This window comes from Heteronotia binoei, chromosome 1 (assembly GCF_032191835.1).
Source record: "Heteronotia binoei isolate CCM8104 ecotype False Entrance Well chromosome 1, APGP_CSIRO_Hbin_v1, whole genome shotgun sequence".
NCBI lineage: Eukaryota > Metazoa > Chordata > Lepidosauria > Squamata > Gekkonidae > Heteronotia > Heteronotia binoei.
Window position 1 is genome coordinate 17,116,566 of NC_083223.1, and position 18,661 is coordinate 17,135,226.

General features: G+C 53.4%; 1 protein-coding gene across 1 annotated transcript in view; it reads right to left on the reverse strand.

Annotated features, from left to right (window-relative positions):
* The window catches only part of PTCHD4 (patched domain containing 4), a 110,533-nt gene extending 94,250 nt beyond the window's left edge, over positions 1-16,283 (reverse strand). Inside the window, exon 1 of the mRNA XM_060231353.1 lies at positions 15,694-16,283. Coding sequence (XP_060087336.1) covers positions 15,694-16,254 — 561 coding nt within the window. The 5' untranslated portion in view covers positions 16,255-16,283. The remainder of the gene's footprint in view (positions 1-15,693) is intronic.
* Between the last annotated feature and the right edge of the window lie 2,378 nt (positions 16,284-18,661).

Here is an 18,661-nt window from a genome sequence, read left to right on the forward strand (position 1 = left end):
CAAAACATCAATCTCTCTCCCCCCCCACCCACCATTTTGTTCGCTTTATATGGACCAGGGTGGTTTTTTTGAGCAGGACTGCTGTTCCGGCTGGCTTGGCATCAGGGGGTGTGGCCTAATATGCAAATGATCCCCTGCTGGGCTTTTTCTACAAAAAAGTCCTGTGTGAAACTGGTGACATCAAGGGGTGCGGCCTGATATGCAAATTAATCCCTGCTGGGCCTTTTCTTTTAAAAAGCACAGTGTGAAACAATGGTGACCTCAGGGGGTGTGGCCTAATATGCAAATAAGTTCCTGCTGTGGTTTTTCTTCCCTACAAGAAAAGCCCTGACATGGACTCGCACCTGGGGTGGATATTTGAAATGGTGGAGGTAATTCTCCAGCCAGAAATCTGGAACTGGAAAGATTTGACAAATGGACACTGTCAGTCTTGAAAAACAGTGAAACCGCCTTTTGAACATAACATATGAAGCTGCCTTATACTGAATCAGACCCTTGGTCCTTCGAAGTCAGTATTGTCTACTCAGACTGGCAGCGGCTCTCCAGGGTCTCAAGCTGAGGTTTTTCACACCTATTTGCCTGGAGCCTTTTTTGGAGATGCCGGGGATTGAACCTGGGACCTTCTGCTCCCCAAGCAGATGCTCTACCACTGAGCCACCGTCCCTCCCACCGTCCCTCCCGCCTTTGGAGTTGCATCATGACAGACAGAGGTGCAGGGGGGGTGAAAGGCAAAATACAAAAGTTGCTGCCAGCTTACAGTGTCCCCATCGGGTTTTCATGGCACATGATATCCAGAGACAGTGACACAGTTCATAGTAAGGGATCAGCGCTACATGTAAGGCAAAGAATTTGGTTTCCTTAGAATCTATTCGAATGTGGGTTTTTTTTTAAAAAAATAGGCAAGTTTCTAGCCCTCATGGAGGACCCTACACATGCTTTGAGGAACTGGGGGATGACTGCAGATATCTCAAAAGCAAGAGGAGTTGTGGACTATGGGTTCCAGTGGTTGGGACTTTAGCACCACAGACAGCTCCTTTACAATCCTCAAGCTCTTAGTCTTAAAAAAAAGAAGACCCAATTAAGCAAAAAAAAAAAAGTTTTTAAAATGCAGAAATTATGCAAGGGCTCAGTTTGGAGAGAAAGCCAGTTTGGTGTAGTGGTTAAGTGTGCGGACTCTTATCTGGGAGAACTGGGTTTGATTCCCCACTCCGTCCCTTGCAGCTGCTGGAATGACCTTGGGTCAGCCATAGCTCTGACAGAGGTTGTCCTTGAAAGGGCAGCTGCTGTGAGAGTTCTCTCAGCCCCACCCACCTCACAGGGTGTCTGTTGTGGGGGAGGAAGATAAAGGTGAGCTGCTCTGAGTGGAGGGCAGAATATAAATCCAATGTCGTCATCTTCTTCTTTATGCAGGACCACAGTGTCCAGCTGCTTTGGGGGTCATAATTTATATGATGCTAGAGCTGTAGTGGAGCCATTCATGCAAGTTTTGCACTAGGTCCAACTCTTTCCAGATTCGGTTCAGTGTGCTGGTTCTTACCTTCAAGCCCTTCCCTGCCTGGAATGCAGATTCTGAAAGCCAGTGTGGCGGAGTGGTTTGAGCATCTGAGTAGAATCTCAGACACCATGATTCAAAATGCCCACACTGCCTTGGAAACCTGCTCAGGGGCTTTGTTGGGACACTCAAATGGTCTTACCCTAACCAACTTCTTGGTGCTTGTGGGGGGGGAGGGCAACAGTGGGAGGGCTTCTAGTCTCCTGGCCCCACTAGTGGACCTCCTGATGGCACCTGGATGACACAGAGTTTAGGACTGGATGGGCCGTTGGCCTGATCCAACATGGCTTCTCTTATGTTCCTAGCAACCCTGGGCTTCCTTGGTGGTCTCTCAAATATTTTACCTATTAACATTTTTTATTAATTTTTGAAGTAAACAAGTAAATATCAATATTAATATGTGTATACAATTAATTAATCATTAAAAGCAAACTAGCACAAACTTTTCTAAAAGGTAAAGGTAGTCTCCTGTGTGAGCACCAGTCGTTTTCAACTCTGGGGTGATGTTCCTTTCGCAACGTTTTCACGGCAGACTTTTTACGGGGTGCTTTGCCATTGCCTTCCCCGGTCATCTACACTTTCCCCCCAGCAAGCTGGGGACTCATTTGACCGACCTCGGAAGGATGGAAGGCAGTCAACCTGGAGCCAGGTACCTGAACCAGCTTCTGTTGGGATCGAACTCAGGTCGTGAGCAGAGGGCTCTGACTGCAGTACTGCAGCATTACCACTCTGCACCACGGGGCTCTTGGGCACAAAAATACATATAATAAATATCAAGGAAGGATATTAAGTCACATAAATGTAACTAGATATGCTAACCATTCTCTATTCCAGGGGTGGCCAACAGTAGCTCTCCAGATGTTTTTTGCCTACACTTCCCATCAGCCGCAGCCATTGGCCATGCTGGCTGGGTCTGATGGGAGTTGAAGGCAAAAAACATCTGGAGAGCTACCGTTGGCCACCCCTGCTCTATTCAAGATGAATATCGAGATACAATCAATCCAAAAAATACTTATATTATTAAAAAAATATAAGTCATATATATTAATTCCTAACTGCCTAAATATATTCTATACATACTATGCAGGTTATTCCAAAAAATTACTATTAGGTAATTACCATTAGGTGTGATCCACGACTAGCACAGTAAGAGAAAATGAAGGTAAAGAACAAAAGAAAAGAGAAAGAGAAACTAATAATTAAAAATAGTAATAACTTAATAAGTAGAGAAGATCAAGGAATTCTGGTTTGTGTGGTTGAATGTCGTTTGCTGCAATGAATTCCATAAAAGGAAACCATTTCTCTGTGAATTCTGAGTGTACGTCGTCTGAGTTTGATTGTTGGATATATTCAGTAATCTTTTCTATGATGAGAATGTCCCAAACTTTGGATAACCAACTGGAGATTGATGGAACTTGAGGAGATTTCCAAACATGCTTGTTATCAAAGTTTGTCTAAACCAGGGGTGTCAAACTCATTTGTTATGGAGGGCCAGATCTGACATAAATGAGACCTTCTTGAGCCATGCCGTGTTGGGCTGGGCCATGTGTATACCTGTTTAAGATTAGGTAGTGGAGATAAACTTTCTAAAGAATACAGATGAACACGAATAAGATTTAAAAAAAAAAAAACCCTTAAAATAAAACATGCTTAAAACATTAGCACTTGTTGGTCTTAAAGGTGCTTTCTTTGTATCTCTCCCATGGGATCCAGGGAACTGGGCAATGGAAGCTCTGGCTCTTTCCCTCCCTCCACAGGGGACCAGGAGGGGGAGGAGCCTCAACCAATGGAGAAAATCAAGGTTTTGCTCTGTAGCTCCTGTGCGACTGAGCAAGCCTTGTAAAGCAAGCTGAGATGCAGAAGGAAGCAAGAGAGAGGGAGAAGGAAGCAGATGACAGCCAGTTGCTCAGGGGCCTGATAGGAGCCCTCCATGGGGCTGATTCGGCCCCCGGGCTGCATGTATGACACCCCTGGTCTAAACTTTGCTTAGCTTATAAGTTCTGATGAGATCAGGCTAGCCTGAGCTATCCAAGACAAGGCAAGAGAGGAACAGAGGTGGCTTTGCCATTGCCTGCCTCTGTGTAGAAGCCCTGGACTTCGCTGATGGTCTCCCATCCAAGTACGAACCAGGACCGATCCTGCTTAGCTTCTGATGAGATTGGGCCATCCAGATCAGAGCTCTTTAAAGGAGACACAGAGAGAGGGGGGGGGGCTATCCCTCTCGAAAAGCCTGCAGTTAGAAACAGATGGCTAAATCCAGTGTATATTGACAAGGAACTGAAAGACCCCAGCAAGGACCACAAAAAAATGAGTAAAATACGAGCAGTTAATTTTTGCTTCATTCCTGATTACTGTCGCATCAGAGCATCTGTCCCTCCCGGTTTAGCATTTTAATTCGAAGCAGAAAGTCTGCAAGAACTCATGCATGCATACACACCATCGCATGAAGGAGGGATGACAGATGAGCATGGTGTTCCGCTCATGCTGCGGATGGTGCAGAGGAGTACAGGGATAAAAGGGCCGACAGAGAAGGGTGCAGGCTGTGGGGCTTGACAGCATTTTCCCTTGCTAACACTTCTGGGGACTGGAAAAGTCCACCTTTCTAAGGGGCAGTGCACCATTCACCCTACAGGTGAGCTGACCAATGTTTGCCGCAGTGAAGACGAGAGAAGGGACGGCGCTTGGCTCCGAACGCTCAGGAACATGCCATTGGGAGAATTGATGAGCCCGTCACTACACTGGCTCATGGAGGAAGAGTGGATTTGTACCGAAGCCTTATGGCAGGGGCGGCCAAACTTGCTTAATGTAAGAGCCACACAGAATAAACATCAGATGTTTGAGAGCCACAAGACATGAATGTCAAATGTTTGAAAGCTGGAAGACAAGGAGGGAAGGAAGGAAGGAAGGAAGGAAGGAAGGAAGGAAGGAAGGAAGGAAGGAAGGAAGGAAGGAAGGAAGGAAGGAAGGAAGGAAGGAAGGAAGGAAAAAAGATGAGAAGAGGTGGAAAGAAAGCAACTTCAACTTTAAATGCATTTTCAAAAGCCACTGGCTAACTTGGCTTGGAGAAGCAATTTAAAGAGACAAATGCCTTCTCCAAACTGGCCGATGGGGAAGTGGGGGCTTCGAGAGCCCAGCAATATGTATGAAAGAGCCACATGTGGCTCCCAAACCAGTTTGGCCACCCCTGCCTTATACTGACACAACCAGCTCCCTCTCTCTCTCTTTTTTTTGTTTTGTTTAAACAGAACATTACTTTCCCGACTCCTGCACCTATTGGCTAACCTATCACTCCCTCTTATGCTTCCTCGTTTTAAGACAGGAGACCACATAACAGAAGGGAAGGTGACCTGGTATAGCCCAAACTTGTCAAATTTCAGAAGCTTAGTAGGGTGGTTACCAATGTTCCCCCTAAGCTGTAGAGTCTTGTGAGCAAAAATTCTACTTTGTGAGCTACTGGCATGAAAGTTGTGAGCTACTGTATAATTTACTGTGCTCTGGGGTCATCCTTCCTGAGCTAAGACAAAAATGTGTGAGCTGGAGGCTAAAAATCTGTGAGCTATCTCACAGCTTAGAGGAAACACTGGGGGGGGGGTACTGGGATGGGAGACCACCAAGGAAGGCTCTGCAGAGGCAGGCCATGGCGCTCCACTTCTGCTTCTCACTTGCCTTGAAAGCCCCTTTCTGGGTTCCCCATAGATCAACTGCAATGGGACAGCACTGGCAAGCCAGGCAAGGCGAGTATTTGGATGGGAGGCCCTGTAGAGGCAGGCACCGCCTCTGCATCCCACTTGCCTTGAAAGCCCCTTACTGGGTTCTCCGTAAGTCAGCTGTGACCTGATGGCACTTCCAGATATACCAAATACTTCATTCCACAGGTATGAACTGAATCTTCAAGGGTCTGGCAGACCTGAAAGTGCTTCACAAGCGCATGGGGCTTTTTTGGGGAGCAGGAGCTCCATTGCATATTAGGCCACATGCCCCAAATGTAGCCAATCCTCCAAGACCTTATGGGGATCTTAGCACAGGGGGATAGGCTGCATCAGGGGGGGTGGGGGTGTAGCCTAATATGCAAAGGAGTCCCTGCTCCACAAAAAGCCCTGCATGTTCAGAGTTGAGAAACCTTCTCTCATAGTTAAAAAGCTGCCGGGAAATGTCCCTATGTTTCTCAAGAGCTCTGCGTTCTTGACGAGAGCTGCAAACTGCAAAAACACCCGCTGCCACCGGGACTGTCGTAAGCCGCAAAGGTTTTCAACTTACTTTATTTGTTTATTTATTTACCTTCGATTTATATCCCGCCCATCCCAAACGGACTCAGGGCGGCTAACAGTCATAATAAAACCAACAGTCTCAATTTCAGATGCAAAATGACAGAACAGAAACAATTTACAGTTGAAAACAAAACATTAGCGCCATATGGAATCTTAACGCATAGGCGGATCAGGTTATACTAGATCAGGGGTGGCCAAACTGTGGCTCGGAAGCCAGATGTGGCTCTTTCACCCATATTGTGAGGCTCTCGAAGCCTCCACCACCCCATCAGCTGGCTTGGAGAAGGCATTTAAAGCTGAAGTTGCTTTCTTTCCACCTCTCCTTCCCTTTCCCATCTAATTTTCTTCCTTCCCTCACTCCTTAGAGAGCCAGTTTGGTGTAGTGGTTAAGTGCGCGGACTCTTATCTGGGAGAACCGGGTTTGATTCCCCACTCCTTCACCTGCAGCTGCTGGAATGGCCTTGGGTCAGTCTTTCTGGCAGAGGTTATCCTTGAAAGGGCAGCTGCTGTGAAAGCTCAGAAAGGGAGAGACAGTGGCTCAGTGGTAGAGCATCAGCTTGGTAAGCAGAAGGTCCCAGGTTCAATCCCTGGCATCTCCAAAAAATGGTCCAGGCAAATAGGTGTGAAAAACCTCAGCTTGAGACGTGGAGAGCCTGAGTAGACAATACTGACTTTGATGGACCAAGGGTCTGATTCAGTATAAGGCAGCTTCATATGTCCATATGTCCCTCTCAGCCTCACCCACCTCACAGAATGTCTGTTGTCAGGGGAGAAGATATAGGAGAGTGTAAGCCACTCTGAGTCTCTGATTCAGAGAGAAGGGCGGGGCATAATCTGCAATTCTTCTTCTTCTCTTCGCTCCCTCCCTCCCTTGTAGCTCTCAAACATCCAATGTTTATTCTGTTTGGCTCTTACATTAAGGAAGTTTGGCCACCCCTATATTAGATATTCTATTTATCTGCTGGTGGTCCTCCTGGAATTGCTTAGAGCATAGGAGCAGCAGCCTTCTCCCACTAGTTACTAAAGGCCTGTTTGAAAAGTTCAGTTTTACAAGCCCTGCAGAATTGGGAGAGATCCCGCATGGTTCTTATGGCTCAGGGAGAGCATTCCACACCACTGGTGCTGCCACTGAGAAGGCCCTGGCCTGTGTAGAGCCTAGTCTGGCCTCCCTTGGTCCGAGGATGGGCAACAGATTTTGAGTTCCCGAACACAGTGCTCTCTGGGGAACATATGGGGAAAGACAGTCCCCAACTGGTTTTATGTGCAGTGTCTCAGTTTATGCGCCTACCCACCCACCCACAGGCCATATGCGAATACCAGCACTGGTCTGGACTGTATGGGAAGCACACTTCCTGAATCATGAAGCAAAATCTGTACAGTATACTAAAGCTGAGAAGGCAAAGCCTACCCTGAAGGGGTTGTTTTAAAGATTATTGAGACCGTGGACGTGAATCAATTGCTTGCACCTTTTAAAAAAGGTAAAGGTAGTCCCCTGTGCAAGCACCAGTCGTTTCCGACTCTGGGGTAACGTTGCTTTCACAATGTTTTCATGGCAGACTTTTTACGGGGTGATTTGCCATTGCCTTCCCCAGTCATCTCACTTCCCCCCCCCCCGCCCCCCAGCAAGCTGGGGACTCATTTTTCCGACCTCGGAAGGATGGAAGGCTGAGTCAACCTGGAGCCGGCTACCTGAAGCAGCATCCGCCAGGATCGAACTCAGGTCGTGAGCAGGGAGCTCCGACTGCAAGACTGCAGCTTTACCACTCTGCGCCACGGGACTCTTCTGTTTGCACCTTAAGTGTGGTATATGAACATATGAAGCTGCCTTATACTGAATCAGACCTTTGGCCCATCAAAGTCAGTATTGTCTTCTCAGACTGGCAGCGGTTCTCCAGGGTGTCAAGCTGAGGTTTTCCACACCTATTTGCCTGGGCCCTTTTTAGTTGGAGATGCCAGGGATTGAACCTGGGACCTTCTCCTTCCCAAGCAGATGCTCTACCACTGAGCCACCATCCCTCCCCTATGCTTTTGCTCTGACCTAGATGGCCCAGGTTAGCCTGATCTCATCAGATCTTGGAAGCTAAGCCGGGTCAGCCCTGGTTAGTACTTGGATGGGGGACCACCAAAGAAATCCCCGGGTTGCTACACAGAGACAGGCAACGGCAAACCACCTCTCTTTATCTCCAGCCTTAAAAACTCTATGGAGTCACCGTAAGCGGATTGTGACTTCCACAGCACTTTCCACTGCAATGACCACCAATAGTTTTAGCGATTGTTTCAAAAGCTAGGGCTCCTAGCATTTCAGTAATTTATTGGGAATGAAGGGAGAGGAGAATCGGTTTAAGGGAAGAGACAGAGCACACCCGATTGCATAATCCGTAGCACAATCATGCAAACAGTCCATCAAGTCGTACCCCCTAATTTCCTCGGTGCTGAAGCAGACGGTAGGTTCTAGGCTCTGCATTTTATGTTCACAATGTACTCCCTGCACCATTCGCAGATCCTTCCGCCCCAGTTTCGTTCCTTCCCAAGTTGTGGGAATGCTGACGCTGAAGGCACACTGGGCTGCATCTTGCATGCCCCCGTTCTGGCGGTGGAAACTGATTCCCCCCACTTCTTTCCCCGTCCTCCAGCAGTTTCCTGCAATAACCCCAGCACACACAAACACACCAAAAAGGTCTTGCGGGGGAAATGTTAACACAAGGAGCAGGGGGCTGTCATGTGAAGAGGAGATGTGAGCTCCTTCCCCTGCCATGAGAAGATGGCCTAACATGAAGCAGACCTGTAACCACAGGGGGGTCCTGTGGGCAGGGCCGGCTCGCCCACTAGGCAAACTAGGCGCTTGCCTAGGGCGCCGGGAGGGAGGGGGCACCGAATTGGGTTCCTCCCCCCCGCCCATGACAAATGCCTAATTTGCCTGCCTGCCTCTCTCCCCCTTCCCCGTTGCCGCGGCATCATTCCTTCCCTTCCCTCCCTTTCTGCCCGCCTCCCCATCGCTGCCGCCACTTCCCTTCCCTCCCTTTCTGCCCACCCCCCGGATTGCTGCCCCTTCTCTTCAATTCCCTCCCTTTCTGCCCGCCCCCTGATTGCCGCCACAGCACCTTCCCTCCCCTCCCTTTCTGCCTGTCCCCTCCCCCCCCAATCGCCAAGGCTCGGCCCTATCAGCTTCGATGCGGCCAGCATCTTATCCCCACGCCTGCCACCGACTTGCGAGTAGCCCCGCACCTGCCACCTACTCATGAGTAGCCCAGTGCCTACTCGTGAGTAGGCGGCAGGCGTGGGGCTACTCGCGAGTAGGCACAGGCCTGGTGACTCAGGCGGGGGCGCAGCTGTGTGGCCGGCCTGTGGGGGCACTGCCCCCTGACTTTCAGACAGGGTCCCCTGACTTCCAGGAGGCAGCATGCTCTCTCTCTCTCTCTGTGCCATGGCTCAATTGCCAAAGCAGCATCAGCGACCGCCGGAGCCAGCAGAGCTGTGCAGGGCCCAGTGCACTACAGCAGCAAAAGCAGCAGGTGGACAACAGGGGGGGGGCAGAGGAAGCTATGTGGAATGGGCCAAGGAGAGGGAGACAGACGGAGCTGCTGGCTGCAAAGTGGGGGAGAGGGAGGTGGAAGGAAACCCCGCCTGGTTGCACACAAGCTGCAGTCTCTTCTCGCCGCTGAATTTTTAGGATTGGCTGCTTCGACTTGGCCACTTTCAGAGCCTCCAGCTTTTGTCCCTGAGAAACGGCAAGCCCAGCAGTGGATCAGAAAGGGTGACCCCAGCTTTTTTAAAAAAGCCCCCTGACTTTTAAAATCCTGGCTATGGCCCTGCACACACGGCAGAATCCAGCTAGTACATTGCATATTTCCTCCCTCTGAGTAGCCGAGGACAGCGTTCAGGCATGCCCCTTCCCTATTATGTTTGCACAAAACCCTGTGAGGGAGAGGAGCCTGTTGGGGAAGGGTCGGCCCAAGGCCATCCAAGGAATATCACGGCAGGCTAGGGTTTGTGCCCCCCAGATTATCCTAAGGAAGATGTCGCATTGGCAGAGTGATGGATGTCTTGAACATATGAAGCTATCTCATACTACATCAGCCCCTCGGTCCATCAAAGTCAGTCTTGTCTACTCAGACTGGCAACGGCTCTCCAGGGTCTCAAGCGGAGGTTTTTTACGCCTACTTGCCTGGACCCTTTTTAGTTGGAGATGCCGGGGACTGAACCTGCTTTACCAAGCAGATGCTGAACCACTGAGCCACCGTCCCTCCCACATATGAAGCTGCCTTCTACTGAATCAGACCCTCAGTCCAGCAAAGTCAGTATTGTCTCCTCAGACTGGGAGCGGCTCTCCATGGTCTCAAGCTGAGGTTTTTCACGCCTACTTGCCTGGACCCTTTTTAGTTGGAGATGCCGGGGACTGAACCTGGGACCTTCTGCTTACCAAACAGATGCTCTACCACTGAGCCACCGTCCCTCCCAAACTGTACATATGAACATATGAGAAGACGTATGAACATATATGAAGCTGCCTTCTACTGAATCAGACCCCCCTGGGTCCATCAAAGTCAGTATTGTCTACTCAGACTGGCAGCGGCTCTCCAGGGTCTCCAACTGAGGTATTCCACGCCTACTTGCCTGGACCCTTTTTAGTTGGAGATGCCGGGGATTGAACTGGGACCTTCTGCTTACCAAACAGATGCTCTATCACTGAGCCACCGTCCCTTCCCAGACATAAAACATTCATGCTTTTTCGGTGCATGGGGGATTCTCTAATCACTTCACTTTCTTTTTACACCAAAGATGCTTGGTCCTACCATAGTTTGCACTGTGATCCCGGATAGCCTAGGCTAGCCTGGTCTTGTCATTTCTTGGAAGCTAAGTAGGGTCTGTCCTGGTTAGTCTTTGGATGGGAGACCACTGAGGAAGTCCAGGGTTGCTGCGCAGAGGCAGGCAACGGCAAAACCACCTTTATTCATCTCTTGTCCTGTCCCGGATGCCCCAGACTAGTCTGATCTTGTCAGCTCTCAAAAGCTAAGCAGGGTCATCCCTGGTGGGATGAAGGACCACCAAGGAAGACTGGGGTCGCTACGCAGAGGCAGGCAACGGCAAACCACCTGTGAAAGTCTCTTGCCTTGAAAACCCTACGGGGTCGCCATAAATCGGCTGCCGCTGCATGCGGAAAACAGTTTACAGCAAGGGTGGCCAAACTTCCTTAATGTAAGAGCCACACAGAATAAATGTTGGATGTTTGAGAGACGCAAAACATGAACACCAGATGTTTGAGAGCTGGGAGGAAGGAAGGAAGGAAGGAAGGAAGGAAGGAAGGAAGGAAGGAAGGAAGGAAGGAAGGAAGGAAGGAAGGAAGGAAGGAAGGAAGGAAGGAAGGAAGGAAGGAAGGAAGGAAGGGAGGGAGGGAGGGAGGGAGGGAGGGAGGAAAATAGTAGATGGGGAAGGGAAGAAGAGGTGGAAAGAAAGCCAACTTTAAATGTATTCTCCAAGCTGCCGGCTGGCTTGGCTTGGGGAAGTGGTTTAAAGAGAGAAAGGCTTTCCTCCCAGTCAGTCAACAGGGCGGTTGGAGCTTCGAGAACCTCATAATATTTCATTTTCATTTCATTTTATTCGATTTATATCCCGCCCTCCCCACCGAGGCGGCTCAGGGTGGCTCACAACATAAAATTCTAACAATAAGATTAATGAATATTAAAATACATTAAATAGTTTACAGCAGTTAAAACAAGAAAACGATCTATCAATGTGCTATCCTACAACCTTCCTTTGGGGTTTTTCAGGTACCGGTCAGTTTTATGCCAACCGGAAGCGGACTGTCTTACAGGCCCTGCGGAACTGCCCAAGGTCAGTAATGGGTGAAAGAGCCACAGTTTGGGCACCCCGGTTTACAGTCTGCGAATAATGGGAGTGGTTTCCATTGACACTCAAGCTGCGGAGCCCTGTGAGCAAAAATTCTACGTCAGGAGTTACTGGCATTGAAGTTGTGAGGCTGCCGCATCAATTAGTGCGCTCTGGGGCCATCCTTCCTGAGCTAAGACAAGCACATGTGAGCTGGAGGCTAAAAAACTGTGCGCTAGCTCACACTAACTCAGCTTAGAGAGGACACCGGTTTCCATATGGATCCCAGACCCCAGGCAGTGGCCCAACCAACTTGCCTCCGATGAAAGGGTGTCGGTGTTTTGCGATATGGATCAGACAAACAAGAATATGTTCTCCTCTCACGCCAATTTTAACAGGAGATACGAGAAAGGTTAATTAGTCTCTTAATAAGTAGATTTCAGGGCCATTCCAGCCTTCCTAATTTTGAGGTCACGAAGAAGGTTCTAATGGGAGTGAACCCACAAATTACAGGTCTTTGTGCAAGGCTCTTTGCAATTGCATCCAAAGTTCGCAAAGCTATACTATGTTCCGAAGCCAAATGTTAATTGCTATTTTATATACCCTATTTCCTACTGTGATCTTATGCGATGCTTGAATTTTTTGTAAGTGTTTTAACTTTGTTTTTGATGCTTGAATTTTTTGTAAGTGTTTTAACTTTGCTTTTTAGCTTTTGTAAATTTTTTGTGATCGGTGCTGGTCGTTGACCGTATTGAAATTGAAACCGCGTTAAAACCGAAAGAACGAGACGAACAAGAGCACACCGACGCCCTCTGCCCCGTGCCAAAACACACCATCTTGCCCACTCTCATGGCCCAGCTCCCTCTCAGGACTCACCCGGCGCACAACCCTTGCAGCCACGGAAGCCAAGATAGCACATCGCCTGCCACCAACAAAACTCACCAGCGCTGTTCCTTCAGAGAGGGCGCTAAAGATTAGAGAACGCCAGGGCTTTGGGGATAGAAAAGGCCCAGCAGGAACTCATTTGCATATTAGGCCACACCCCCTGACGGCACCATTATTTCACACAGGGGTTTTTTTGTAGAAAAGGCCCAACAGGAACTCATTTGCATATCAGGCCACACACCCCTGACATCATTGTTTCACACAGGGGGGTTTGTAGAAAAAGCCCAGCAGGAACTCATTTGCATATCAGGCCACACCCCTGACATCACCATCATTTCACACGGGCCGTTTTCGCACTCACGTTTTACTGGCGCCACGACCCTCCTGACGCCGGCGAATCTGCATGGATTTCGCACCAGAAGCGCCGGCGCACCCAGAAGCGCCGGCTACTTCCGTCGCTAAGCCAGCGCAAACGCAAATCGCAAAGATGCAGGAAAACGTTTGCGCTGGCTTAGCGACGGAAGTAGCCGGCGCTTCTGGGTGCGCCGGCGCTTCTGGTGCGAAATCCATGCAGATTCGCCGGCGTCAGGAGGGTCGTGGCGCCAGTAAAACGTGAGTGCGAAAACACCCACGGAGTTTTTTTGTAGATAAATCCCAGCAGGAACTCCTTCGCATATTAGGCCACACCCTACCATCACCATTGTTTCACACAGGGGTGGTTTTTTTTGTAGAAAAAAACCCCAGGAACTCATTTGCGCATTAGACCACAATCCCTGACGCCAAGCCAGCCGGAACTGTGTTCCTGCTAAAAAAAAAAGCCTTGGAGAACACCCAGATAGCCGCCCCCCCCTGAAAAAAACCACCAGTTTGTCACTGCTTGTATCCAAAAGAGGAAAGTTTTGCAAAAGGCAGGGAACAGAGTTCCCCCTAAGCGGAGTGAGCGCGAGCCAGTTCACAGATGCTTAGCCTCCAGCTCCCACATTTTTGTCTTCGCTCAGGAAGGATGGCCCCAGAGCACAACAGTTTCTGCAGGAGCTCACCGCTTTAATGCCAGCAGCTCACAAAGCAGAATGTTTGCTCACAAGACTCTGCCGCTTAGAGGGAACATTGGCAGGGAAGCCCTTGCGGATGGGCTCTCGGAGTTACACAAAACCTTAGCGGGAGGTGCTCTGAACCCCGTCGGCCAGCCGCTGGAGAAAAGGCAACTTTGCGCGCCGAGTCGGTCGGCCGTTCAGAAAGAAGGCAAATCCCTCTCCACTGCAATCAGCTTGCGCCGTTTGGATAGGCCAGGCAGCGAACTGCCCCTCGGAGCCTGCCTCAGCCTGCTCTGCGATGGCATTTTGAATCCTGGTTGAGCCCTGGCCCCAAACTGACAATCTACACTAGGACCAGGGAATCACAGAAACCAACTCTATGACTCTACGATTCTCTGATTTTAGCGCAGAGGGTCAGCTTGGGGGACAGAATTGAACCGGGATTCAAGGTCTAGTGCGAAAATAGAGAGAGAATTCCTCGAATCCTCCCTGCAGTCCCATCGCAGCCTCCGACGCCTCCCAGGGAAACCCGGCGCGGAACCTTTCCCCGAGCCAACCGCGGGCAGAGTTCGAAACACTCACAAACGTTCCGAGTAACAATAAAGCCGCCTCCCCCCCCCCCCCCCCCCCAGCATTTGGCTTGGCTAGAGCACCGCTCACACAACGCCTCTGTCGTCCAGTCTCCGACCCTGGCCGTTCAGGATGATCGTAATTGGTGATGATTCTCTCCCCCCCCCCCAGTTCTCCAGGAACCGCTTGCGCGGAAAAACCCCTGTTGCAGGGTTCCCCGTCCCCGCAGCTCCCCCTCCAACCCCGCAGCCCCCTCCTCCCTAATACAAAGCTCCCTCCTCTTGGGCAGAACGGGGAGGGGGCGTCACCTATGGGGAAACTGCGAGCCCTCCCCTCCCCAGGTGGCTTTTCCGGCGCTGAGCTTTGGAGAGGCGCGTGGTTTGGGAATGGGGGAGAGGGGGAGGAGAGAGAGGGGGGCGGGGGGCGACCCCCCCCCCCAGCGCATGCATACTGGGCGTTGGGGGAGCGCGTGGTTTTGGCATGGGGGGTTGGAGAGAGAGAGAGGCGCCCCCCCATGTATGCCGATGCTGGGCTTTGGGGAGGCGCATGGATTTGAGAGAGGGGGCAGCGCCCCCCCCCCCCCGAGAATGTATGCTGGGCTTTGGGGGAGCATGTGGTTTTGGCAAGGGGGAGGGAAAGAGAGGCGCCTCCCCCCGCGCATGTATGCTGATGCTGGGCGTTGGGGAGGCGCAGGGTTTTGGGATAGGGGGCGAGAGAGGGGGCAGCGCCCCCCCCCAGCGCATGCATGCCGGGCTTTGGGGGAGCGCGCGGTTTTGGAAAGGGGGGCGGGAAAAAGAGAGAAAGAGGAACCCCCCCCCCCCCCCCAGCGCATGCATGCTGGGCTTTGGGGAGGCGCATGGATTTGAGAGAGGCGGCAGCGCGCCCCCCCCCCCCAGCGCATTTATGCTGGGCTTTGGGGGAGCGTGTGGTTTTGGAAAGGGGGGCGGGAGAAAAGAGAGAAAGAGAAAGCCCCCCCCCCCAGCGCATGGCATGCTGGGCTTTGGGGGAGCGTGTGGTTTTGGCAAGGGGGAGGGGAAGAGAGGCGCCTCCCCCCCGCGCATGTATGCTGATGCTGGGCGTTGGGGAGGCGCAGGGTTTTGGGATAGGGGGCGAGAGAGGGGGCAGCGCCCCCCCCCAGCGCATGCATGCCGGGCTTTGGGGGAGCGCGCGGTTTTGGAAAGGGGGGCGGGGAGAAAGAGAGAAAGAGGAAGCCCCCCCCACAACGCATGCATGCTGGGCTTTGGGGAGGCGCATGGATTTGAGAGAGGGGGGCAGCGCGCCCCAACCCCCCAGCGCATTTATGCTGGGCTTTGGGGGAGCGCGCGGTTTTGGAAAGGGGGGGCGGGAGAAAGAGAGAAAGAGGAAAGCCCCCCCCCCCCCCAAGCGCATGCATGCTGGGCTTTGGGGAGGCGCCTGGTTTTGGGACGGGGAGTGAGAGAGAGGTGGGAGCGCATGCATGCCGGGCTTTGGGGGAGCGCGCGGTTCCGGCGAGGGGCCCGGGAGAGAGAGCAAGAAGAGCGCCCCCCCCCCCCCAGCAGCGCAGCGCGCCTCCGGCTACCTTGAGCTTGGTGTTGGGGTAGGTGAGGCTGCCCCGGGCGGCGGCGGCGGCGGCGCTCTTGTTGGCGAGGGGGGCCTGGCGGAGCTCGTCGAGGAGGGCGACGATGTCGTCGAGGGCGCACTGCTTGTCGTGGGCGCGGCGGACGCAGAGGTGGGCGAAGGAGTAGTTGTAGCCGCGGTGGCTCACCTTGAGGTCGAGGACGGCGCGGTGGAGGCGCAGGAGGGCGGCGGGCCGGGCGAGGATGTTGGCGCCGGGCGGGGCGAGCAGGAGGACGCGGCCATAGCGGCCCGGGGTGTGGAGGTGGGAGTAGAGGCGGCCCTTGGCGCGCTCGAGGGGGAAGAGGCTGTCGGCGAGGCGCCGCTCGATCTTGGCCAGGCTGTGGCTGGGGGCCACCAGGCGCTCCAGGTCGCGCTCGGGCTCGAAGCGGCTGAGCGCGCTGAAGCCGAAGACCAGCGTCAGCACGGCCGGCACGGTGAGGAAGAAGACCGGGTGGCGGCTGACGAACAAGCCCAGCTGGCGGCAGAAGGAGCGCAGCCCGCCGTGCAGCGCCTGCCGCAGCATCCTCCTCCGCCGCCGCCCCGGCCCCAACCCCAGCCGGCCCGCCTGCCCGCCGCCGCCGCCGCCGCCGAGGAGAGCGCATGTGACATCGCCCGCCTGCCCGGCCGCCTGGCCCGCCGCCTCCACCCGCGCCTCGGCTCGGGCTCGCCTCCTTGCTGCAGCCGGGCAGGGGGGAGCGAGGGCTGGGGGCGCGCTCCTCCGCTCGCGCCTGGGATCCCCCGCCTCGCCTCTCCCGCGGCGGGGTCTCTCGGGCTCCCCGCTCTGCTGCGGCGGCGGCTCGCTCGCAGCAGCCTCTCCAGGCGCCCGAACCCGCCTCTCCAAGCGCGCAGCCCCGCCTCTCCAAGCCCGGCCCCCTGTCGGCCGCCACGCGTCCCTGCCCGCCTACCTGACAGAGGCTGGAGCTGCTGCTGCCGCCGCCGCCGCTGCTGCAGTCTCGCTCCTGCCGGCCTGTCCCGCCTCCACCCGGGCTCCCCCTGCTGCTGCGCACGGTTGGGGGAAACCCCAGCCGGGGACGCCGCCCCCTCTCCCGGAACGCTCCTCTCTCCCACATCCTCCGGGGTGAGAGGGGGCTGCAGGGGGAGGGGCGGCTGGGCGAGGGGGTGGCACAGGAGGGGGGGGGGGACTGCGTGGGGGTGAAGAATGGCGGTGCCCAAGTGCCCTGGCACCCCTGCGCCTTGGGACACTTGGGAAACTCGGGAATGCGCGCGCGCGCACCACACACACACACCACCCCACCTGGTCTGGATGAACCATTAGGCAAAGTAGGCACTGGCCTATGGGCTCCCATGCCTTTAGGGGCCCGAGGGCTAACTCCCCCCCTTTCCCCCCTGCTTGCAGCCCTTCCAGCCTGCACATACAGCCAGCAACTGAGCTGCTCTTGGCCTGACTTGCCCAGTGCAGCTGCTGCTGGTGTGGGCTCCAAGTTTGCCTCTCTCTCCTTCTCCCCCACAGCTTTGTCAAAGGAGCTATGGAGAAGGTGCCTGCAGGCTGCAGCGGGGGCCACGGGCGGCGGGGCAGGTGCTCCAACTCTGAGATAATTTGTGAAGGGCCCCCCCAAGATTTTGACTGCCTAGGAGCCTCCACAGGGTTTAATCTGGCACTGCCCCCCCGCCTTAGCTTCGGACCTTTCCTCGCCCTTAATTCGCATGTGGGGATGGCTTGCACTCCAGGAGACCCTCGAGTGGCCTGGGGGTTCTGACATCTGAACTGGTGGCTCACCGGTCCATTCCGCAGGTTCCTGCAACCTGAAGGCAGAAACAAAGCCTCCCTGCCTGCCAGTGCCTGGGGCATGAATGCATTGGGCAGGCAGCCTGCCCTTTCTTGCACTGCCAGCACCTTCTGCCTTGGGACTGGCTGCAAATTTGGCTCACCCCCCCCCCCCTCCACCAGCCTCCTGGGTCACTAGACTGGAGGAAGCTTTAATGTGGGCAGGACAGTGGACCCACAGGGGGCAGCACCCGCAGGGCCCCGTTCTGCAGTAGGTTGACTCGATTGTAAGAGCTGCAGGCATCCTAGATCTGAGGCACGCTGGCTGTGTCCAGGTATTCCAATCACAGGTGGACATCTGGCCACTGGAGGCAGGGCAGGCTGACTGAGCTGGGGCTCAGGCATACGCTGGTTCTCTCTCTCTCTGGCTTCTTCCATGCAGAGACTTTTCCTGTTCTTACTATACTCCTCTGGCCAAAGGCCTTGAGCAGGGGCGGCTCAACTGCAGCTTGGGAGCCACGCGTGGCTCTTTCACGTGTATTGTATGGCTCTTGAAGCCCCCGCTGCTCCATCAGCCAGCTTGGAAAAGGCATTTGTCTCTTTAAATCAGTTATCCAAACCAAGCCAACTGGTGGCTTGGAGAATGCATTTAAAGTTGCTTTCTTTCCACCTCTTTCTCTCGCATCTATTTTCCTTCCTTCCTTCCTTCCTTCCTTCCTTCCTTCCTTCCTTCCTTCCTTCCTTCCTTCCTTCCTCCTTCCTTCCTTCCTTCCTTCCTTCCTTCCTTCCTTCCTTCCTCCCTCCCTCCCTCCCTCCCTTCCTCCCTCCCTCCCTCCCTTCCTTCCTTCTTCCCTCCCTCTCTCCCTCCTCGCTTCCTTCCTCCCTCCCTTCCTTCCTTCCTTCCTTCTTCCCTCCCTCTCTCCCTCCCTCGCTTCCTTCCTCCCTCCCTCCCTGAGCTATTTCCTGATTGGAGTCTGCCAGTAAAAGAGATCAGGTGGGATCTGATAGTCAGATGTCATTTACTCAGGGCAGGTGTGATCCAAAGGTCACTGAGTTTTGTCCCTGGATCACAGAATAAGATGAGGTGTTCTCCATGTTTCTGGATGTAGAGCAACAAGCAATGGTCAGAATATGGAGTTTTAGCAAAGTGCCCCTGAACTCTACAGTTGCCTAATCCCCACCAGGAGGCGGTCAACCCAAGAGC